This window comes from Leptonotus elevatus, chromosome 18 (genome assembly GCF_054856555.1).
Source record: "Leptonotus elevatus isolate MCC_2025b chromosome 18, RoL_Lele_1.0, whole genome shotgun sequence".
In the NCBI taxonomy this organism is placed as follows: domain Eukaryota; kingdom Metazoa; phylum Chordata; class Actinopteri; order Syngnathiformes; family Syngnathidae; genus Leptonotus; species Leptonotus elevatus.
The window spans coordinates 13421897-13447631 of record NC_141256.1 but is presented as its reverse complement, the minus strand read 5'-3'; the positions used below and the strand labels follow the sequence as shown (position 1 = coordinate 13447631).

Sequence of the window (25735 nt, the reverse complement as noted above, 5' to 3'; positions counted from 1 at the left end):
AAACTGGCATTGTTTTTACTTTCTGGACCTGGATTTGCCACCTGGGGCTTTAGCCCCTGATGTTAGCTAGCTAACTAGCTCCTGGCGCTAAAGCCAAACTGTGGCAGGGTTTTTACTTTCTGGACCTGAATTTGCCACCTAGGGCTTTAGCCTCTGATGTTAGCTAGCTAGCTAGCTAGCTCCTGGGCTAAAGCCAAACTGTGGCAGGGTTTTGACTTTCTGGACCTGGATTTGCCACCTCTGGTTGTACATATGAATTCCTATTACACATATTCGTACGACCACTTTTTTTTTTGCGCGACCTGGTATGAAGGGATTTCAATCATAAAGAAATCACAACCGTTTTTGATCCAAGTCAATTTGGAGGCCGACAATGAAATCACATTTCGCCAACGACACAATCATTTATTGTCTAAGTGTACTATGTGCATTTTAAAAACATGTTTACATTTATGAACACGAATAAGCATTTCTAGGATCCGCGTAACCTTGGGCTCATTTTGTGACAAATAAGCAGCGGAACGAGGCGCTCTCCTCGACACTTACAGGTACAACAAAGAGTGTGTTTGCGAGATGATTCATGATGAAAACGTTGCCCGGCGGTCTTTTTCACTTTAAATGTTGCTCCTTTAATAAGCACGGCGGTCCAGATATGAAGCAGTCATAATTCATGTTCAAAAAGCACAAAGCAGACAGGCTGAACTGGTACATATTTTCAACCTTCTTTTTTTTTTTTTTTCTCACAAAACATTTCATTATTTTTTAACAAGGCGTACAACAGCAATAGCTACAAGAAGATACAAAAATTGTTGCTTTTTTTTTCTCCCCCCCCCCTCACGATCAAAATTCCCAACAGGTAAGTGCAACTTTGTCATAAGTACAGTAGTGGTTATAAACTTGACAACAACAACAACAAAAAGCCACATTTGAAGGAAATTTGGCACTAGATACAAAAACTGTAGTTGATATAAGATTTCCACTTGATCTCGCTGGGACCAATTTTGTCGGTTGTCCAATGAAAAGTATTTTTTACTACCCTTTTGAGATGTGTGCTTTTAATTGGATAATGACAAAAAGTTTTGATGTAAATTCATTTGGAATTTTTTCCTCGTGGTTTCGTTTCAGCTGAAAAAAATGATGTTTGTCGGGCCGAGCCGCACAACTTGCCAAATGATTTTTAAAGTTTAAAGTTATACTGCAATTAATGAGGTCGCCCTCTGCTGGCCATAAGGACAATCCTACAGCTTTAAGGCACTTTTCATATTGGCTTACATCGTGAAGCGACATCCATGCTTTTATACAAGCCCCAAAGAAGAAAATGACCATTTCCTCCATTTTGTTTATCTGGTCCCATTTTTTTTTTCTCTCATAGAAATGGATCGTCTACTTTAAAGTAGAAAATTGTAAACTTGTCTGAATTATTAGTTAAGGCAAATGTTGGAGTCATTCAGTGTCATTTCCATTTAGGATTTAAGGCACTACCAATCTCTGGGGGCGGCCATTTTGTCACTGTCAACTGAAAACGACATCGCAGAAATGCCATGTTTATACTCGCGGGGGTGCATACAGCATATTGTAAGAACATTTTTGTCATCGTTCAATAAAAGAGGGTCCTCTTAGTATGTTCTTTACCAGTAAACAGAAAAGAGCAGAGCAACAAGAAGAAAAAAAATCGAATCAAATTGAGAACACGGATCTCCAAAATGGCACCCGCGTGGACCAATTTGGTCAACAAAATGTTTTTTTTTTTGTCTTCCAAGCTTCATATCATTACTGAAACGAGATGATCTTCTCACAACGACGAGTGGTACTTATGGGCCTTGGTGCGGGTAAGGCAAGAATGACATGAGTTGTTATTTAAGATGTGCAAAGAAAATCATGAATTTTTTAACAACTTTCAGGCAAAGTGAAACAAATAATTTGCATGTGGACGCGTTTTTTCAAAAGCGGCTACTGGGCATCACCTCCGTTGACGGCAGTGCAGCGATCGGCGGAGGCGCCGGCGGCGTCCTCGCGCTTGGCGGGAACCTCCTCCGGCTCCGAGGCCTCCTGCTGCGAACCCCTGGTGGGCAGCCGGGACCCGTGCATCATGTGGGCATCCAACATCTCCAGCAGCAGGTCGTACAAAGGCACCATGTTCTTCATTTTCATGCAGTGGAGATGATCCATGCCCTTGTTGCTACGCGTCGGAGACGTGAGACGCAAATGAGGATTTCGCCTATTGTCACCGTCATCTCAGGTGTTCGATCCCTTACCTGACATGGCGGATATGCGAGAGCAGCATGAGCAGGTGGGCCAGGCGGGTGTACTGCTGGCGGAACGTCAGGCCGGTTTTGGCGATGGCCCACACCAGGGCGTCGGTGACGGCGTCGAGGAGGCGCAGCAGCTTCGAGCGACTCTGCATCTCGTCGCTGCCCTCGGAAGAGACGAGGCACATGTCTGGAAACAAAAGACACGTGTGGGGAGGAGGGGGTCACAAATGGATGCTTTCTCCGTTTGCAAGATCATTACGAAAGTATGACGCAGTCGCTGGCCAGAGATGGCAAATGTAGGTCCAGAAAGTTGCCACAGTTTGGCATTAGCCCCTCGTGCTAGCTCCCAAGCAGGTAAACAAGCACCCGGGGAGCTAGCTAGGGAGCTAGCTAGGGAGCTAGCTAACGAGCACTTGGGGCTAAAGCCAAACGGTGGCAGGCTAGCTAGCTCCCTAGCAGGTAAAAAAAAAAAGCACCCGGGGAGCTAACTAGGGAGCTAGCTAGCTAACACCTGGGCCTAAAGCCAAACTGTGGCAGGTTAGCTAGCCCCTTAGCAAGTAAAAAAAGCACCCGGGGAGCTAACTAGGGAGCTAGCTAGCTAGCGCCTGGGGCTAAAGCCAAACTGCGGCAGGCTAGCTTGCTCCTTAACAGGTAAAAAAACCACCCGGGAAGCAAGCTAGGGAGCCAAACTGTGGCAGGGTTTTTTTACTTTCTGGACCCGGATTTGCCACCTCTGCCGCGAGCCACATCTCGTGTTGGACTCGCACAGGTGACTCTCAAGTCCGCCACAACAACATCGCTGATAAGATGTGGGGACTGCTGGTTAAATATAGAGCGCCGGACTATTTGACCTTGATCACTAGAGTGCAACAACTACTATTGTGAACTTGAACAGTGACACAAAATGGAAGAAAAAAAAATCCCTTGAAAGAATTCAAGCAGATCAGGTGACAAATGCAACGAACGCGAGCACTGAAAATAAAATAACCTTGATTTTTTTTCTTCTATCTATCTGTCATTCAAAATTCTGTTTTAGATGTTATTCAAAATGAATTATGTTATTGGTTAAAAAGAAAAAAATGTCTATTTCGGGACTAGTGTATTGCCCCTGCGTTTGTGCTTGTTCATGCTGTACGCAATTTGGCCACTGAGGGGCAGTGTGGCTCCTCGCATTGAGATACACCATTTCGGTTTCTTTAAGGAGTAGAAGAAGAAAGTCGCGATCGAGTTTCGTCAATAAAGCAGCGTAGGTAGAACGTATAGATGCGAATATGGTTGAAATAAGTTTTTTTTTATGAATACAATAGTAGCGTGCTAATTTTTGTTAGCATGCCAATAGCATTTCCCATCGTGCGTTAGCCTTGTGCTAGCTACGTTCAGGAAACAAAGAAAAACGTATCGTGTCATTTTAATTCTCTTCAGTTTTTTTTTTTTTTTTTTTTTTTTTTTTTAATCGGTTTTGCTTGAGTTAACTTCAACTGGCGTGTAATAAACATTTTTGAAACCGGCAACATTCGATTCTTTTCGGGAGACTTTTTCACTACTTTGTCTCTCTCCAGGTTCAAATCATCGTATTTTTTTATGTCCAACATCTGTTTTTGGTCTTGTAAAAGTCCTGCGGGAACCCTTGCGTGCTTTCGGCAGCTGAACACATCAGGGGCTCTTCAGTCACAAATGGCGTCTTTGAGCTCCAAATATTCAAGTGGAGAGAAAATAGCGGCGTTTCACGCACTATTCGATCAAAGATTGAAATCAAAGATTTTTTTTTTATGATGGTTCACAACCTGGAGGGAAGCGCAGTTGTCCTCTTTTGAAAAAGCACCGAAAGACATTAAACAGTAAGTGCAAAGTGAAAACGGCCCGTTTAATGACTTCTCTGGGCTTGTAAAATAAGATGTCGAAACCACGAATCCAATAAAATTGGACATTTGATATATCGTTTTCCATAAAAAGTCTTGACTGAAAACTCTTTTTCATTCAGAAGTTCTATAAATGTCTCGGTTTTCGAGAGCTGGAGTTCATATGATCGAAAATTGACTTTTTATTGTTTGTATGTAAAATGGTCGGCAAATTAAACAGCCACATAAATCTTTTATTTGCCTGTGTTTGAATAATTTTGAATAGCTCATTTGCATATGAACCACTTTGGGTTTTTTTGCGGCCATGACATGATCAGCTGGGTCGGGCAAAGATCTGCAGCCAATCAGAGAAGGGTGAAGGAGGTGAGATGAAAGACATCTGTTACAGTTACCCAAACGCCTTCTGTGGTGCCAGCATGTACTAATTAGCGCCAAGGACAACATGAGTAGCCCTAGGATCTGTTCTAAAAATAGCTCACCAGTGATGGGACACTGTAATTGACATATTTACTTAAACTTAACATGGTACACGTTTCTTCATGTACAAAATATTCTATATTTTATTTAAAATGGGGAAAAGATGGGTGTTTTTATTTACCCAAATATCTAAAAAAAAAATTTTTTAATTAGAATAATTTTAAGAAATTTATTTATTTTATTTTTGCTCATAACGTCAGAATGCACAAAATATTCTATATTTTATTTCAAAATAAAAGTGTTAAATGGGGAAAAGATTATGTTTTTATCTACCCAAATATTTAAAAAAGAATAATAAAAAAAAGAATAATTTTAAGAAACATGATATTTTTGCTCATACCGTCAGAATGTACAAAATATTCTAGATTTTATTTAAAAATAAAAGTGTTCAACGGGGAAAATATGGTGTTTTTATTTAATCAAATATATATTTAAAAATAATTTATTTAAAAAATAAAAATAAATGAATAATTTAATACCATGATATTTTTGCTAGTACCGTCAGAATGTACAAAATATTATATTATTTTATTTCAAAATAAAATTATTCAATGGGGAAAAGATGGTGTTTATATTTACCCAAATATTTTTTTTAAATAATGAATAAAAATAAATGAATAATTTTAATACCATGATATTTTTGCTCGTAACGTCAAAATGTACAAAATATTCTATATTTTATTTCAAAATAAAATAATTCAATGGGGAAAAGATGGCATTTATATTCACCCAAATATATTTTTTTAAATGAATAAAAAAATGAATAATTTTAAGAAACATGATATTTTTGCTCGTATCGTCAGAATGTACAAAATATTCTGTATATTAATTCAAAATAAAAGAAAAGCTGGTGTTTTCATTTACCCCAATATTTTTTTTTAATTAGTAAAAAAATGAATAATTTTAAGAAACATGATATTTTTGCTTGTCATCGTCAGAATGTACAAAAATATTCGACATTTTATTTAAAAATAAAAGTGTTCAAAGGGGAAAAGCTGGTGTTTATATTTACCCAAATATTAGTTTTAACTAATTAATAAAAAAATATATATAAATGAATAATTTTAATACCATGATATATTTTTGCTCGTCTCGTCAGAATGTAATATCGGCCCGTGCCTAGTATGAACACTCCCAATGGAAGAAACCCCCTTCTTCTTTCCAACAAGGTTTCTTTCTTTCTCTTTTTTTTTTTTTTTTTAATCTCTTATCTCTCTTCAAAATATGAGCAATTTACCTCCGAGCTTTTTTTTTTTTTTTTTAATCAGCTCCGAGCAGCCCTACATTGTTGGTCTGCTGGGCTGATTCTCCAAGACCTCCGTCAAAGGTTCAACGGAAAGAGGCATCCAAATTGGCCCAGATGTATTCATTAAATCAGATTTTTTTGTTGTTGGGGGGGGGGGGGGAGGATAGCGCCGCATATGCTCCGCAGAGCTTCGCTAACGCGAATTCATTTTAGGTTCTGACTCACGGCCATTACACAAATGATGGGACATGATGAAAGCACTGCTGGGGGAGATGCCGCAAAAAAAAAAAAAACACCGAGTCTGTTCAGATTTGTTAGCCGGGAGTCATCTCAAAGGAAGACACCGACAAACGCGTGGCGCAAAAAACATTCGGCGAGGGCACGGCTGACTGAACACACGGCAGCAGTGTGTGTGTGCGTGCGTGCGTGCGCGTGTGTGTGTGTGTGTGTGTGTGTCTGTCTTTGTGTTGACTCACTGGAGTTAAGGAGGATCATGGCCTTGAGGCAGACATACTCCTCCCTCTGCAGCTTGAGTTCTCGCACCCGGGACGTGGCGGCTACCAGCATGTCGAAGATCTCCACAAAGCCCTGGACGCAGCTGCCCTCTTCTCTGCCACGCAAACACAAGCGTTGTTATTCATATAAAGCGCCGCGCAAAAACGGAGAGGAGGATAATCGAGTGAATGCAGAGCAAGTTAAGCATTCGCACTTATGTTGTTAATGAGGAGTTGGAGTGAACACTCGTTCCGGGGTGGGCTGAACAAGTTTGAAAAATTATCTAATTGCAATTTTTTCCCGCTCTCAATATTGCGGTTATGATTGAATATGCGATTATTTATTTAAGGTCTTCGTCACGTGTATTTTTTTTTTTTAGCTAAAACATCACTATCAAATATTTTTTAGAATCGATTAATCGAATAATCGGATAACATTTTTAATTTGCAAAACTGGTACTGTTTATTTACCAATTATTGTTGTTTATTTGGTATTGTTTAATGATAAAAATCGATTAATCAAATAATCGGATAACATTTTTCATTTGCAATAAAGTCTATTACAAAACTGATACTGTTTATTTACCAATTATTGTTGTTTATTTAGCATCTTTCAGTGATTAAAAAAAAAAAACTAAATCATTGTGCTCATCATATGAAGGAGATTCAGTTACTGGTGTGGTCGTTGTTTTCCAAAATAAAAGCAGATGAATGACTACAGAATAGAGAGAATAATTACTGTTGAGAGGGTGAAATCAGAGGATTTGGACAATTTTAAGATAAAAATGTCTCAAAACGATTACTCGATTACTAATATGGTTGTCGATTAATTTGATGGTAATCGATTACTTGACAAATATATTTATTTTTTTTACACCTCAAAAACAAAAGCAATAAATTCATCTGTATCACAATAAACATCAGATGTTATCTTGTTGCTAAGCTGTATTAACCAACCCTGAATTAATCATTAATTCTTCTCTTTGCCCTTTAACTTCATTTTGTTTATTTATATTCCAACCCTCAAGCCACCAGCCGCACTTACATACAAAAATCTCTGTTGCCAAACGATACGATATTGCTTGTGAAACAAATTGAAGCCGATCACAGAATCGTGATAACGCTTGGAATCACAAACCTGACAATTCTATTCATATGAAAAATGAATACCTGCTCAGACTGAGGTCAGGCGAGAAGATGAGTTTCCCCGGGTGGTTGACCGACCTCCACATCAGTCCTATCATTAGCACCTCCAGCCAGCAGCACTCCAACAGGTGCACTTGGTCCAGAAGACTCAGCTCCACAAACCCTGAAGAGGTTACAGTGTAGCAATGCTTAGCGCTGACATGTCAAAAATCTTATGGCAACTTCTTTTTCTTTTTCTTTTTTTTACCTGCCGTTTGCTAGCAAACTACTACAGTGAGAAGGGTGATTTTTTGGTATTTTTAACTGTTATTTTTTATATCTAAAGATGTACAAGTATCTAAAGAGAACATAGCATGCGCAGAAGACAAACTAGCACGTTAGCTAGTTGTGCTAACGGCGGCGCTAACTTGTTCGCTAAATGTAAACAAATCAAAGCCGTGGATGTCTGAAGTTGGCCTGCTGATGAACGCATCAGCATGTCTGCCATATTGGATGTGGCAGATTCTGAACGGCACTCCATAAAGCGGCGCCCCTCGTGCTGATTAGCATGCATATTTAGTTTCTTAACTAAATTAGCGTGGTGTATTTTGCCATGGAAATAGAATGAATGACAGTAATTGTGGATTTTTTAAAAAATAAATAAATTCATTAACTGTGTTTTTTTTCCCCATGTTTTGAATTTTTACATTTTTCCAGGATTATTTCTCTTTTTTTCCCCCTTCTTTGTCACAGAGAACGAAATATTGAATGATCATCAGCGTTTAAAATTTTTTTTTTATTTGTTTGTAAAAAAAAATTTTTTTTAAATACATTTAAAAAAAACTGTAATTGTGGATTTTTCAAAAAATAAACAAATGTTACTTTTTTTTCATGTTTTGGATTTTCACAATTTTCCAGGATTATTTAGCCACCCCCCCACCCCCGCCCTTTTTTCCCACAGAGAACCAAATATTGAATGTTTATCAGTGTTTTAAAAAAAAATATTATTTGGGTTTGTAAAAATATATATTTTTAAAGACAATAATTGTGGATTTTTCAAAAAAAAAAAAAAATACATTTAACTTTTTTTTTCATGTTTTAGATTTTCAAAATTTTCCAGGATTATTTATCATTTATAATTTTTTTCTACAGAGAACGAATTATTGAATGTTTATTCGTGTTTTTAAAAAATATATTTGAGTAACAACAACAAAAAAGATTCTGGAAAAATAATGATCAAAAATAATCTTCAAAAAAGCTTATAAACGCATCAGTCGGCCAATCCCTGATCGAAAAAACGTGTGTAATATTGTTACCAGACAGATCCAGGTCCACCAACCTGGGATCTTCTTGGCCCAGCTGATCATGTGAACCAGCTCCTTATCAGCGAGGTTGGTCAGAGACATCATGACGTTGGCTTCGGTAACCGGTCTCCTCATATCCTTCATCAGGTAGATCTCGGGCGGCTCCGCCTCCATTATTCGCTGTATTAGCTGCTCCGGGCTCAACGCCGGCGGGTGGAGCTCGGAGAGGGCCGCTGGTTCCGTTAGGGCCTTTGCCCCGTGGGTCTTGCTGTGGGAGGACAAACTCACTCGCCGCCTCTGCTGGTTCCGGTAGCTTCCACGCTCCTTGCGCATGCCTGAGGCAGCGAAAGAAAGATGGAAGAAATAAATGTTAAATGCTTGTTAAAAAAATAATTTAAAAAAAAGGAACAGGAAGTAGTACAGTACACAGCAGACATCCATTCATTATTTGATTCTGAACGAGTGTTGCACGATTAAATTATGAAATTAAAAATAATTAATCAGGTAACTGACTAACCTATTGTAACTTAAAAAAAAGCAATCCGTTATTGTAAAAAGCAACTAAGTTACAGTAATTCATTACTAGTAACTAGTTACTGTCCAACACTGGTCATAACGATTGCAATCTTGTGGTGTGAAGTTAGCGCTTCCGCTATATCGCCGTGTAATTACCGCAATATTTGTGCTAACTTCCATTAGCCCGTCTGTGATATTTTGCATTATATGTTAGCATTAAGCTATCTGACTTTTGAAAGATAAATGTAAAAAATTATGTAAAGTTAAAATATAGAGTTACTGTATTTAAAAAAAAAAAGTAATGCGTTAAGAGTATTAGTTATTGTAAAAAGTAACTAAGTTACAGTAATTCATTACTAGTAACTAGTTACTGTCCAACACTGGTTATAACTACTGAAATATTTTGGTGTGATGTTAGCGCTTATATTATATGTTAGCATTAAGCTATCTGACTTTTGAAAGATAAATGTAAAAAATTATGTAAAGTTAAAATATAGAGTTACTGTATTTAAAAAAAAAAAGTAATGCGTTAAGAGTATTAGTTATTGTAAAAAGTAACTAAGTTACAGTAATTCATTACTAGTAACTAGTTACTGTCCAACACTGGTTATAACTACTGAAATATTTTGGTGTGATGTTAGCGCTTATATTATATGTTAGCATTAAGCTATCTGACTTTTGATGGACAAATGTCAAAAATTTTAATATATATTAATTTTTTTATGCAACGCTGTACAAACCTAAAGTCTTACGGCGGGCCGTGGGTAAACCGAAGACCGCCTTCGAAACATGACTCACCACATTTGGTCATGCCCGCTTCATAGCACTTGCGAAGGCGGCACGCCTGACAACTCTTACGACGGTTCTTGTCTATGGTGCACTGATTGGTCGCCGGGCAGATGTAGTCATTGTGGCCTGAATCAAAGACGACGGGACAGACGAAAATCAGAGATGAAGCCAAGCGAGGACAAATGAGCTCAAATCAGGACGTGACGTTTACGGAGCCTCGCCTTGAATGCTCCTCTTGAAGAAGGCCTTACAGCCTTCGCAAGACCAGACGCCATAATGGTAGCCGGAGGCATAATCCTGGCAAACGGCACAGAAGTGGAGGTCTGCTTTCCCGCCGGATGACACCACAGCCTCCTCGCTCTCCTGGGAACGCCTGCGCTTGCTAACAAGCAGGCGTATCAGTAAACATTTTAGAGCCGGGGTATGCTAGACATGCTAATTTGGTTGGAAGTGGCAACCACGCAAAAATATGTATCGCAAAATCCTGTGAATGAGACTCATTTTGCAAACATAATAAAGTCATCCAGGGTTTCTTCCGGAGCTTTATAGGCCCCCCAAAAATAAATGAATGTGTCAGACAAATTTTTTTTTTAACTCATTCAATGCCATTGACGGCTATAGACGTCAAAAATTAATTTGAACTATTTTTATTAGTTTAACATTTGTTTCCACTTTTGTTAACAAGAGTTTGAAAACCTATAATTTTTTTATTGTATTAAAACAGATATAAAAATTGGGATTAATCGTGAGTTAACTAGTGAAGTCATGCGATTAATTATGTTTAAAAAATTTAATCGCCTGACGCCCCTAATTTTTAATAATCTTTTCGTAAAAATAAAAAAAAGTGTAATTTTTTTTTTTTTAGATCTAGGTTTTCATACTTTTGTTAACAAAAATGGAAAAAACTCATGATTAATCGCAAATTTTATATTTGTTCTAAAATATTTTGTTACTAAGTTTGCAGAAAAGTAGGAAAAAAATGTTAAACTAATGGAAATATGGCTGCATCTTTTAGTCATTTCATAATTCATAAACTTGAGTTAAAATAAAAAAGATCTATGTGATATTGATTTGTGTTGGTCTTTTTTTTAATTATGTGTGTATCTATAAACACATATACACGTATACGTGTATTAGGGGTATCAACCTATTTAAATTTGTTGCCGTAATTAATCGCATGACTTCAATAGTTAACAATTATTTTTTTATCTGTTCTAAATGTACAATAAAATGTACAATTAAATACGTTTTCATACTCTTAGTCATTGATAAAGTCATTTCATAATAATTCATAAAATTGAGTTAAAACTAAATTATTGTAATATTGATTTGTGTTGGTCATTTTTCTGCCACTAGATGGCATAATTGCATTTGTAAGACATTGGTGACAGCTCAGTGCATTTTCCTTTTCATATTAAGAGCTACTCGTGAAATTCTGCACATTTTTATATTTGTAAAATACAACTTGACCCCAATCTCCACAAATATCTGCATTATTGAATTTATTACTGCTAAATCTTGACGTGGGCGTGTCTGCTGCGTTGCGACTGGAATTTCCCCAGTACAAGCTTTCCAAGTAAGGGGCGGTCATTAATCGCACGTTAAAAAAATTTATGGATTTAAATTCACTTTAAATTAACTCCAAATGACTGCACTAATCTTGACAACTCTAGTTAAAATATTTATGTATTTGTGGTGACTAGTTGTAATTTATGGCCATGAGTTTCCATGCTTCATGTTCCAAATACCAATTGCTCTGAATTTGAAAAGAAAAACGTACTACTTCTGTCACCAATGTTCAACATGAAACACCAGTGCCACCTAGTGGCAGAAAATTACCTCAACACAAATGTATCACTCACTCTTAATAGTAATATTGTTTGGCCGTCAAATGACTCAATTACTAAAAAAAAATTTGCGAGGCCGATATTCAAAATGTCCGCCTTCGAGAAACACAGCAGCAAAGGGTAAAAAGTCCAACAAGCAAACGTTGAGTCCTACCTGTTAGTTAACTCACAGGCCCCCGGTGAAAGCTCCGCCCACGGACTCGGGACAGGCTGGCTCTGCTGTGGGCGTGCCTGGGAGGGGTGCAGCGCTCCGGGCGGGCCCATGTGGCCGTGGCCGTGGCCGGGCCAGAATAAGGAGGGCCTTAGGGACTGGTGCACGGGTGAGCAGTCTGAAAGTCCCGGGCCGGCGTAGAAGATAGTTGGACTGTAGAAAGGGATGGCGGTAAAGTCATGGCTGAGGTCGGTGTAAGGGGAGGGGATACAGATGGGCTGGCTGGGTTCGAGGGACAGACCCGGGGAGGAGGCGTTGTGGATGGGGGACAGGACGCGACAGCCCACTCGACTGGAATCCACCTCCTGGAGTTGGAGGAGGGGCAGACTGGCCATCGCGACTACGAGGATGTCTCTCTAAGGTTTGAAGTCTTACATCATCCATGTAGGATAATAAATACGGGTTTTCAACAATACGCTTTTCTTTTTTTCTTTTTTTCTACTGCGTAAAATCAAATCCCGTTAGGCCACTGTGACCCGCTTCGTCTTAAGTGTTAGGATGCATCCCATACATTGTGAAGATGTTGAGAAGCTTGGCTTGATATTCCAAAATATCCGGGAATTTTTGACGTCTGTCCTTAGAGCGGCCCGTGAAGAGTCACTGAGGAAAGCGGGACATCATCCCTGCAAGGAAAACAAATGATTGGTTTTGAATAGGAGTGTCAAAATCGGTGCGTTCATTTTGAGTTGATTGAAAGAACGCCACTCATTTTTTTTAACACGCGATTAATGACCGCCCCTTACTTGGAAAACCTGTATTGGGGGAATTCCAGTTCCAGACACGTCCACGTCAAAATTTTGCAATGATAAATAATAATGCATACATTTGTAGAGATGAGGGTCAATTTTAAAAATGTGTTACTTCATGTTCAAGATTATATAATATGAAATGAAAAATGCACTGAGCTGTCACCAATGTCTTACAAATGTAATTATGCCATCTAGTGGCAAAAAAAACCCCTCAAAAAACAAAACAATATCAAACGTTTTTTATACTACAGTATAGATTTTCAATTTGAACTAAATTTTATGAATTATTATGAAATTAATGTTTCAATGACTAAAAGATGCAGACATATTTCTATTAGTTGAACATTTTTGTCCACTTTTATGTTTACAAGAGTATAAAAACTGTTATTGTACATTTAGAACAGATATTAACTCATTCACTGCCATTGACGCCTGTAAACGTCAAAAATTCATTTGAACTATTTTTATTAGTTTACCATTTTTTTCCACTTTTGTTAACAAGAGTATGAAAACCTAGACATTTTTTTATAAGCTTTTTTTTTTAAAGAAAAGATTGTTAAAAATTAAGGGCGGCAGGCGATTACAATTTTTAATTGTAATTAATCACATGACTAATAGTTAACTCATGATTAATCACAAATTTTATATCTGTTCTAAATGTACAATTAAAAAAAATTCTAGGTTTTCATACTCTTGTTAACAAAAGTGGGGAAAAAAACTGTTCAACTAATAAAAATAGTTCAAACGGATTTTTGACGTCTATAGCCGTCAATGGCAGTGAATGAGTTACATTTGCGATTAATCGTGAGTTAACTACTAAAGTCACGTGATTAATTACGATTAAAACATTTAATCGTCTGACCTTATGGCGGAACATAATGACGTCCAGGACTACCCCCCCCCCCCCCCCAAAAAAAGAAGAAAAAAAAAGATTATGCAAGATGGCCGTCCAGCTCTGATGATGCCGCATCAAAGTTGACCTATCGGATATGTCCCAAACGGACAAGTAAAGACATTTTATACTCTCAGTGCCCTGTTGGACTGCAAACATACTGTAAACAATATTTGCACACGCTGTCAAATATCAACCGCACATTTCTCAATGTCTTACCATTGTTGATTACATTCAGTGCAAAAAACTGCACCTTATTTGTATAAACTCCTCTGCAGCTCTGACCTTTCCTTGTACATCAGGTTTTTCTTTGTTAAATAAATCCTTTTTCTTGGCTTGATGTGAGGAGAGAGACTTGAAAGTAAGAAAATGGATTCCAAAGCGTAACCACTTTGTTTTCTTTTTTTTACAGTGAATAAGACGATAAACCAGCGTTTCATTTTCCATTAAATACACCGAGACAGTCTCCAGACCGGATTTAATGGGGTCCTCCTTGACCTTCTTTACAACTTCTCATGGAAATTGCTTGGTTTTTTTCCCCCCCAAATACACTATACAGTACATACAAACGCCCAAAAGCTATTCTGCTGTGCTGAGCTTTTCCGTATTATCTCCCATCATTTTCTAAAAATAATAATAAATAACTACTAGTTCACCTTACTGCCCTAGTTTCTCTCAGCACGATTCTAGAATTCTAGTGGATCAAATAGTGGAGCAGAGTTCCAAGTAAACATGGTGAAGCTGCGTTTAGTTGTTATGCCGCATGTTTTTTATTTTTTATTTTGCATGTAGTCATTTTTTTTTTTACGACTTTTATTTCTTTGCTTTTAAAAAATTGAATAATTAACATTGAATCAATTTTCCTTTTCCAGCCCAATACCGATTCATAAAACCATCAATTTTACATGAATTTAAAAGTATTTTCTTACATTTACGCAAGGCCTGACCTATTGCACTTTAAGACATTTCAGAATCTTTTTAGTTTATATTTACAATTATCGAATTAGAATTTTCACGTCATACTTTAATACTCATTCACTGCCATTGACGGCTCTAGACTGTCAAAATTCATTTGAACTATTTCTATTAGTTAAACTTTTTTTTTCCATTTTTTGTTAACAAGAGTATGATTTTTTGGGGTACATTTAGAACAGATATAAAAGTTGTGATTAATAGTCATTTTATTAATTACAATTACAATTTTTAATCGCCTGATGCCCCAAAAAAAAAAAAAAATGTTGGTTTAATTTTTAATATTTTTTTTTCTTTTATTTTTTAAGTAAAGATTATTAAAAATTAAGGGAGCCAGGCGATTACCATTTTTAACCGTAATTAATCGCATGACTTCACTAGTTATCTCACGATTAATCAAACATTTTATATCTGTTCTAATACAATAAAAAAAAAAAAGGTTTTCATACTCTTGTTAACAAAAGTGGAAAAAAAAAATCTAACTCGCAGAAATAGTTCAAATGAATTTTTGACGTCTATCGCCGTCAATGGCAGTGAACAAGTCAATGGAGCACAAATCCATTCGAAAGCCTCATGCGATCTCGGCAAAGTTCCAGTTGTTAAAGGTCAAAAAGTCATCGAAGCCCGCCCGCCCTCTCAATTTGCCTGCTATTTTGCATATTTGACGCCGTTAGCCAGACAAGGAAATCTAATTAATCCCGTACTTTAGACACGCACGTGCCACAGCAATACGCAACAGCAGATCGCGGGAAAGTAAAGTAAAGGACATGTCCGTTTGCTTTTACAACATCTGATACAGCAAACCCCAGCGGAGTTAATCATTCCTGGGTGGCAGCTGTCTCATCTTCACTCCCGGTTGGAGAACATTCTTTGCTTCTTTTTGGCTTTCATTTATTGTCAGCGTCGTCCGACGCGACGGAAGGTTAACCATGTACTAAGGAGTGATCCATCTTTTTGAACTTCACACCATGTTGGTATCAACATTCGGTCAAATGTTTGTATCTATAATCTATTGACGCGGGGATTCGACGGGAGAGCGTTCCCGGATCGCGGTGACCCTGCGAAGTGATCACTGATTAGTAGTAAGGAACACTTAGTCAAAATCAAACACGTTTTAACCGCTCTCAGGTTTTGGTGCCAAATACAATTACAAATTTTTGGGGGGTGGTTTCCAACAATAATCTCCGAAGTTTGAACAGAACTGCGCTGAGAAGGACTTTATGTACCGGAACTTTTTATTTTATTTTTTTACCTTTGACCAGGGGCGTGTTGGCTAACAGGAAATGTTCATCCACACACGTCTACTTACGTTCCTTTAGTTTTGCTAGCTAGCAAGCTAGCTGTGTTGGGACAACACTTGGCATTGCAAGTCACGATGTTAGGACGCTGACTAAACCACCAAATTTATAGAGCACTTTAAAACAAACCTATTTTCTTTAGATGGAACCCACACTCTAAAAACAAAAACAAAATAGACCCATCCTCAACTTTTGTTTTGTTTGGGTGTAAAACAACCCAGAAAGTTGGGGGGTCAAATTAACCCAGAAAGTAGACCCGGTCCATTTATGATCCATAATTGGGTCACTTTTGACCCAACTGTTTTTAGAGAGCAGAGTCAGTGGATACAATGAAAACAGCAGGGTCTCCGGAATTGAACCCTGTGGTACACCATACGTTCCGTTGTACACGTGAATTCGTATTACACATATTTTGCCCAATTTGTCTTTTAAAAAAAAATAAAAAATTAACCATCAGAAAGCAGAGAATGAACGTTGCGATGCTATTTTATGTATTGTGTTAGTAATTATTTATCACGATTCCATTTCTGCATTGGTGCGAAGCAGTTTTAAGACTTGTGTCCTATACATACATGTAAGCGGAGTGATATCTGATATGAGTCATATGCAAATCCCCCCCAAATTTTTTTTAACAGGTTACAACTTAATAATTGTTGATTTTTCATTAACTCCTACGGAATCACGCGCTCAAAACAGAAGCCAGCACACCAAATGTGCCGTGTATTGTAAACAAAGGATAATGGTAAAAAACAGACTAACATGTCTGCGTCTTTCAAAAGCGCAAAAAAATAAAATAAAACGCTTTTTCATTTTGTGTGAACGCATCCTAAAAACGATCGTTTCATATGAGCGATTCTGTGTTCGTTTGAGTTCATTGGCTCAACGTTTACTTTGAAAATGATCCAATTATGGCAAACAGATAGAAGTGAGTCCAATACAGTGTGTTGACTGCAGGTGACCTTTACCTCAGTCACCTTGGAGTTTATCAAGTCTCGCCAGTAACTAGGATAGACCGATTTGTTTTTGTTTTTCTTCCAGAGCTGATACCGATACAGGTTATTAGTAGCCAATATAACAGAAATTTTAGTCTTCCACAAATTTTTGCTTTCAGTTCAAATCAAATCAAAACGGGGCTGAAAGTTCCCAATGTTTTCCTCTGATGCAGTGGCAAAAAAATAAAATGAAATTTTTGATTGCTTTCTTATCGAGCAATAATCAAAATAAATCCATAAAAATTTTAAAAAGCTGCACCGATAATCTTACCGGACGACAATCGGTCTATCGCTATTCTAAACCAGCTCAAGAAAAGTGGACATACACTCGGTCTGAAGTTGAACTCATTCACTGCCATTGACGGCTATAGACGTCAAAAATTCATTTGAACTATTTCTATTAGTTTAAAATGTTTTCCCCCTTTTATTAACAAGAGTGTGAAAACCTCGAATTTTTTTATTGTACATTTAGAACACATGTAAAATTTGTGATTAATCGTGAGTTAGCTAGTGAAGTCATGCGATTAATTACAATAAAAACATTTAATCGCCTGACGCCCATCATTTTTAATAATCTTTTTTTTTTATTATCGCAAAGTGATTAATTTTTTTTCAATTATAATTAATCACATGACTTCAATAATTAACTCACGATTAATCACAAATTTTATATCTGTTCTAAATGTACAATATGTTTTTTTGGGCTGGGGTCATACTCTTATTAACAAAAGTATAAAACTAATAGAAATAGTTCAAATGAATTTTTGACGTCTATAGCCGTCAATGGCAGTGAATGAGTTAATAACTCCGACTTACACTTAACTAATTTAACCAACACGAGTATGACTCACCAGAAGCAATTACAGTAACTCAACAACCGGGCTTTTCACCCTGATTGACGATATCGTGCGCAAACTATATAAAAACAACATGGTCGTGAGCCATTAAGTTTGCAATAAAGTCAAGTCTGCATCCAACTAAGTGACTACTAAATCAGATGAGTCACGCGAGGAGAACAACAAAATAAAAAAAATAAAAAAACTGTGCTTCTTAAATTGCCATTTGGGGGTAAACGCAGATGTGGACGCTTTACCCGCCCTCGTTGGAAGCTTTGGCCTTGACTTTCAAGTTGCCTCCCCTCTTGTCTCTTTTTTACTAACAAAAATTTTGCTAGTAGCGAAAGCAGCGAGTTTGCTCCGCCACTCTTCATTCCAAAGTTGTTTTTAAATGAAAGATAATAAATCTCGAGCACCTGTAAAGCTACATTAATTACATTTAAAGATGTTTCACATTGGCGCACACTCCCACCATGAGCCCAAAAAGGTCAGACTATAAAATGACACAACTTTTCCCAGCCACGAAAGACAAGTCCCTGCTTTGCTTTGAACACAAAAAGCTCAAGGTCGCTGCCGTTTCCCATCCATCCCCTCCCAAATAAAACCTCCCCGCCTCCTTAATATCGCGGATATGAAACGGCTGTGCACCGACGAGCTGCACCTTCCCCACTGGGGTGTGCAGTGGGGGGGGGGGGGGGGGGGGGGCGCCCCGCCCGTGCCAGCCGGTGGGAGTCAAAAGTGGGGATTTTAATAAAGAGACGAATTAAACCGCCTGCGTCTTACTTGTTAATATTTGTGTAATCTTGAAATTGTATCCATAATATATATATAAAAGCATATATATCTATATATATATATATATATATGCTTTTATTTTGAAATCTGTTGATTAGCGTGACTTTCAATTTGATGACGATTCATTGTACTTTGCTACTAATGCTATAAATGACGGCGATAAATCATTTATTTAAAAACGTAGCCAACTAGATAAGCAATAACATTTAACATTTGTATCAGCCGAGCTGTCAGTCACATGAGACGAATTTCCTGCGCATAAATCATTTAGTCACTATTTTTTTTTTTTTTTGCAAAAGCCGAAGAAACTAAACGGGAGTGATCAATTAATTGAAAATCTGCATGCGTCGCTGCAGTTGCAACTAGAAGAACAAACATAAGAATAATTATCTCCTCTGCGTGCTTGAGTGATAGCAGACTGTTGTTTACACGCGGTGATAAGTGCTTGTTGAAATGTTCTCATAAGGCTTGTTTAAAATCTATGACCCCACACTCGTTCCGAATCGAGGAGGCCGGTTCAACGTTAATATGTGGCACTCCTTGTGCCGAGCGGAGAGTATTATTAAGGTTCCAAAAAAACTACAACACGTCATAAAGTCTTATAACTTGTTCTCTTGCGCGACTACTATCTGTCACCTGTTTGTTTAACCGACTAGTCAATTCAGAGGCGTTCAAGGGAAATCGGATGAAGCACGCACGCACGCACGCAGCCGCAGGCCTTCAACTTGTTGCTTGAGCACAAAATGTTTGACATGCGCCGGCTATAATCGAACCTTGGACCCTGCGTGGTGCCCGTGAAGGCAACAACAATAATGGACATAAAAAAAAAAAAAAAATAGAGAATGAAAAGAACAACGCTCACCTCCGCTGCCAGATGCGGCAGCCGCACAAAGTTGTCGCGGCTCGGCGTGGCCACGACAAGTCACTCGGCGATGTCTCAAGCCTGGGATAAAAGTGACCAGTGGACCGAGTTCGCCGAAAGATTGCGTTGAAAACGAGCAAGTGGCGAATCCAGCTCCGAACCAGGGCGACCTACTGGAACCTGGTCAAGCTCAGCAGAGTAAATTGCGCAAGATCCGGTTAGTCCCTCCAAAATAAAGTCGTTCCGTCGCTTTTGTTTTGTGAAGTGCTGGTTTTGTCATCAGCGAATAAACAATACATTGCTCACGACCCATGTTGGAATTGGGTATTATTCGCTTGAATTCATTTTGAACATTAGAAAAAAGAACACTTAGCAAAAGTCTGAGTAACTTACTTTCTTAAATAGGTTTCTTTGTTGGTATCTCAGTGAAAGATGATTTATTTTGAACTCAATTAAAGTCTGCTGCAAAAAAAAAAAAAAAAATGCATTCAGTCCTCCATTGCCATGTTTGGATGCCTCACAAATTCACTATTGTCAAACTCAAGGCTCGGAGGCCAAATATGCCCCCCCACGCATCATTTTATGTGGCTCACAAGAAGCAAACCATGTGTTTCAACCATCATGATCCTTGCTAAAATATGGACCAACATTTTTAATTGTTACGTGTAATAAATAACGTTGGCATTTTGCAAGAATGTGTTCTACATATGTAATAATACGATTAACTCATTCACTGCCATAAATTCATTTAAAAAAAAGAAAAGATGATTAAAAATTAGGGGCGACAGGCGATTAATTTTTTTATTGTAATTAATCGCATGATTTCAATAGTTAACTCACGATTAATCACAATTTTTATATCTGTTCTAAATGTGCGATAAAAAAAATCTAGGTTTTCATACTCTTGTTACCGAAAGTGGATTTTTTTTTTAAACTAATAGAAAATAGTTTAAAAGATTTTTTTACGTTTATAGCAGTCAATGGCAGTGAATTAATAAAAAATAAAAAAAAGGAAAAAATTATTAAAATGTTGGTGCCTCAGGCGATTAAAATTTGTAATCATAATTAATCGAATGACTTCACTAGTTAACTCACAATTAATCACACATTTTATATCTGTTCTAAATGTACAATAAAAAAAATCTAGGTTTTCATACTCTTGTTAACAAAAATTGATTAATTTGTTTTTAACTAATAGAAATAGTTCTAATGAATTTTTGACGTCTATAGCCGTCAATGGCAGTGAATGAGTTTGATTCTTTATTTTGAACATTTTGTCAGAAGAAATTATTATTTTTTTTTAATCCATTGGACACATATTTGACCATGTGACTGACCTTTTTTTTTCTCACAATATCAGCTGGGTTGGCCTCCAGCTCACCCACACGACCCTAATGAGAACTGGCGCTATAGAAAATGGATGGTTGTATATTTACAAAACAATAAAATAAGGTGTACTTGGCCAGGTGCTGCGTGTTGCTGTAAACATCGTAATCCTTGCTGCTGTTTATAATGACTGATGTGTACAATACAAAGTACATGAAGAGTGACAGAAGAAAGCAAAGTCAGATTTTCAGTTCTGAGGTTCTTTGTTCCTATGTGGCGTTTGCTTGCGTGGGTTGTCCCGGATGTGCCGGCTTCCTCCCTCATTCCTCCGCCCCCCCCCCCAAAAAAATGCATGTTAGGTCGATTTAATGCGAAACTAGAAAGTTGACAACGTGAATGAGAATTATTTCTTTTTGTGTTGTATTTGTGCTTTCCTAAGAGCTGCCGCAGCTTTTTTTTTAAGTTATTTTTGTTTCTGGGGGGTTTCGACCTTCAGTCTTCTCTTTGAAAAGGTCAAATACATGCTCTGTTGGGTTAGAGTCTGGTGATCGACTTGGCTAGTCTAAGACCATGTTTCCCCTTCCTTAATTTCAGTTAACTTTATAAGATATCATGCTCAACCTTTTGTTTTTGTTGACATTAACTCATTCACTGCCATTGACGGCTATAGACGTCAAAAATCCGTTTGAACTATTTCTATTAGTTTAACTTTTTTTCCCACTTTTAACAAGAGTATGAAAATTATACATTTAGAACAAATATAAAAATTGCGATTAATTGTGAGTTAACTAGTGGAGTCGTTTTAATGGCCTGACACCCCTAATTTTTTAAATAATCTTTTATATATATATATATATATATATATATATAATAATCAAGTAATCATTTGGAGCCATTTTTTTAAATGTAAAACTGTCCAAATCCTCTGATTTCAGCATATCAACTGTGACTGATTTCTGTAGTCCTTCATTAAAAAAAATAGATTAAAAAAAGATAATTAAAACTTCAGGCAATTAAAAGTTTGAATTGTAATTAATCGAATGACTTCACTAGTTAACGCATGATTAATCACAAATTTTATATCTGTTCTAAATGTACAATGAAAAAAATATAGGTTTTCACACTCTTGTTAACAAAAGTGGGAAAAAATGTTAAACTAATAGAAATGGTTCAAATGGATTTTTGACGTCTATAGCCGTCAATGGCAGTGAATGAGTTAAAACTAAGAAATGTGAAACATCCCAGGTATTTTTACATTTTGGGAAAAAAATATTTACTGTCGAGAACTATAGCGGTATATGGTATTTACTTGTTTAAGTTTCCATTTTACTTTTTAAGACGTACTGATAACTTTGGGAGCTCCCTGAACATTTTGTTAGAAATTTAAAAGAATGTCTAATGTATAAGATAAAAAATAAAAAAAAGAAGTACATTTTGAAAAGTCAGGAAAATTACAACAGAGTCAAGATTAAAAAATGTTAACCCCATTAAAAAAAATTTTTTTTTTTTTTTACTGACAATGAATATTGGCTCCAAATATCGGTTATCGGCATTTTTGACTGCTAATCATCAGCATCGGCATCGGCCCTGAAAAAAACATCTCTAGTGTGTTTTGGGTCATTTTCTTGTTGCATAGTGAAGCTTCTTCCAATTAGTTTGGTAGTTAGGTATTTTTTATGTCTTCAGTAATTAAAACATATTTTTGTTTTTGTTTATTTTTTCCAGAAGAAAAAAAATGAAAATAATAATTCAAGAGGTAGACAAAATGGATCCCTCTCCTGCCTCAGTTCCCCTCTCCACACTTGCTCGCTGCCATAAGACATGATGTGTGTCTAAATGAGCATTTTCATCCTTGTAACTTCCCCCCCCCCCCCCGCCCCCCCCCCCAACATGGACCAGCACCTCACCTGCCAAGATAATCTTTCCAAATTACGATGCACTCATTTGCCACCACTCAAAAGCCAATTTTGGTGATTACGTTTTGTGGTTGCACAATCTAGCACTGCTTCAGTAGCTCATCTGACGTGGCCAGGTAATGGACTCCCGTCGGTTTGGACCACCCCCCCCCCCCTGCCCCCCCGAGCTGCGAGTTGTAAATTGTGCTATACTGTAAGTCAGTACGGCTGCAACGTTTTCTCCCATCAGCGGTCTGATTTGTAATTTCGTCCTAAATTTGGGGATTTTAAAAGTTGGCTTTGCTTTATGATCGAAAATTTGACAAGTCAAAGTTCAGTAACCTGAAGCCATTTTTTTCCCGCATAACCATGCTCTCCTCTTACTTTTGTTTGACTTTGAAATTCCCTGAGTCACTCTTTCTTTAATGTGCTGACTCTGCAACGCTGCAAGCAACATTTTATGGCAGTCACAAGGCAGATTGGACATCTTGTATCTTCCTTTTGCATCGTTATAAAATAATTGCTATAATGATTATAGGCAATATTTTTGCGAGTAGACTATTCGGCACCAGCTGTCCACCTTACCCAGAGTGGCCTTATATGCTTCGTATTGTTATTAATGCATAATATTATATTTCTCGAACCGGGACTCATTATTTCTTATTCCTTTTTGACTCATTCACTGCCATTAACGATTATAAACGTCAAAAAATCTTTTTAACTATTTCTATTAGTTTAACAATTTTTTTCCACTTTTGTTAACAAGAGTATGAAAACCTAGATTTTTTTATTTATTGTACATTTAGAACAGATATCAAATTTGACGGCCCTAATTTTTAATAATCAACTCGTCAGGCGATTCAAAATTTTAATTGTAATGACTTCACTAGCTAACTCACGATTAACCACAAATTTTATATCGGTTTTAAATGTACAATAATTTTTTTAAATAGTACACTCGTACTCTTGTTAACAAAAGTGACACAATGGCATGAGATTATTTTCAACCTGGACTATCTGACCTGGCGATTGAATCACAAGGAGGATTATTTTTTGAAGATGTTGATATTGATAGATATTGTTCTATTTTTCTTTTGGGCCAAGTTTTTTTTTTGTTCTGTTTGTGTGTTTTTTTGTGTCTGCTTAAAAAACAACCCTCAAAAAAAATGGGGGGGGGGGGGGGCTATTAAAGATCACTTGTGGGGCTCCTCAAGGGTCTGTGTTGGGCCCCAAATTATTATTATTATTAATTATTTATGTATTTAATTAATTCGATAATTTAAAAAATCTATAATACAAATTATATCATACAAAAAATATATAATAATAATAATAATAATAATAATAATATCTAGAATGACTCCAAAGTCTTCAAATGTGTCACAAATGTCAGGGGAAACCCTAGAACATCTTGTGACTACGGTGGAAAATGAACAATGAAAAACTGCTTCGACATGAATAAATTCTCACTAAATTATCATTTTAAAAAATTACAAAGTTTGACATATTTCACACCAGACAAGATAAAATGGCAAAAATCATGATAAATTCTACTAAAATGGAGCGTAGGAAAATACATTCCTTGGATTAATCATTGATGATAGACTTTGTTGGAAGTGTCATACAGATACCATGAAATCCAAGATGTCAAAAACCACAACGTAGCGATTCTTCACAAAATTCATGTCACTCACCTGATTGAATAACTCTCAGTACACTGTAAAAAAAATTAAAAAAAATTACTTAAGAAAAAAAACGATTAAAGTTTTTTCACTCATAAATTCTAAGTAAATTTTACAAGGAACAGTTTGAGTACATTTTACCAATTTATTATTTAAAAAAAAACGTTCCTCAAGCGTTGAGGAAGGAACTCATGACCTTCAGCTTGGGAGACAGCCACTCTACCGCCTGAGCCATGCCACACTTGCTGTTTGCCACGATACTGCATTACTGGCGTGTCCAACAACCCTTGAGTAGTTTTTTTTTTCTAACTAGTAAAATGTCCTCAAAACTCTCAAATTTCTGAGTAAAAAAAACGTTTTTTTCCAAGTAAATATGAATCTCTTTTTTACAGTGCAGTTTGTCTAATAAATGCTGTTAAAAATGGGACATATAATAATATAATATTGGCCTTATTTGATATGTAATATTAATCCAAATTTGGTTGGCAGCACAATAACATTTCTTCTATTGAGAGTTTGGACTCTTACGTGATTGCTATTATTATAATGCAACATATCGCCAGTGTTGTTGTGCGCGGCTATTTATCACCATTTTTTTTTGTGTGTTTTTCTTTTGAGGCGGAAACAGCTGGCAGAGAGAAAGGAGAAGTCCTGTGTGCCCATACAGAGAGAGATGGAGCCATCAGTAAGAGGAACACAGATGATTATACCCTCCTTTCAAATTCATTATCCCAAAGAATTGTCCTCCAGCGCTCCAATCTTTGCAGCTCTTCGCTGTTTACTGCGAGATGTGACATAAACGTGCCTCGCAAACACTTCGGAGGAACCGACTCACTGTTTTGCATTTCCGGCTACAACGACCCGCACCGGGGAACCTCGTGCTCCCTGCGTCCGAGTCTTTTTCCAAGGGCAAATTTGATGTTTTCAAAATCAGGAATCAAAACTGCTTGACCTCAAGGCTGGCAAGGTCAGGCCAAGGTCAGAGGTTCACGCTGACCTTTGAGGCATGGGACGTGGCAGCATCACATGCTGCCTGCCGGCTTTGTAGAAGTGAGAGTGGGAAGTTATTGCTCATATTTTGGTGATCTGGCACACGGGGTGACGCGGACGGCATGGCAGAGGGTACATCATTTGAAACGCGCGGCAAGGTTATTGGAGTGAACTAGAAACGAACCAAAACTAGAATTGTAAAAAACACGTTTGTGTTAATGGCATTAAGTCATGAAAATTGAGTGGAAAAACATTGTCTTTTCATTCATTCATTCATTCATTTAATAAGAACTTCCAAGATTGATTTTAAATGTTTATTATTATTA

The 25735-nt window shown here is 37.1% G+C and overlaps 1 protein-coding gene across 3 annotated transcripts; it reads right to left on the bottom strand.

Moving 5' to 3' along the window:
* Positions 1-379: 379 nt before the first annotated feature.
* On the bottom strand, positions 380-19701 carry esr2a (estrogen receptor 2a). 3 transcript variants are annotated; one of them, XM_086061168.1, is made up of 10 exons: positions 19517-19701; positions 12362-12743; positions 12064-12273; positions 10284-10444; positions 10072-10188; positions 8793-9092; positions 7499-7637; positions 6311-6444; positions 2256-2439; positions 380-2179 (listed from the first exon to the last, which is right to left on the bottom strand). In XM_086061168.1, exons 2-10 carry the CDS (start codon positions 12502-12504, stop codon positions 1951-1953), a joined length of 1617 nt encoding a protein of 538 aa, XP_085917294.1. In that variant the 5' UTR covers positions 12505-12743; positions 19517-19701; the 3' UTR covers positions 380-1950. The 3 variants fall into 3 exon arrangements, with proteins under 3 accessions (XP_085917294.1, XP_085917292.1, XP_085917293.1); XM_086061166.1 differs by having other exon boundaries at positions 12064-12743; XM_086061167.1 differs by having other exon boundaries at positions 10284-10435; positions 12064-12743.
* Between the last annotated feature and the right edge of the window lie 6034 nt (positions 19702-25735).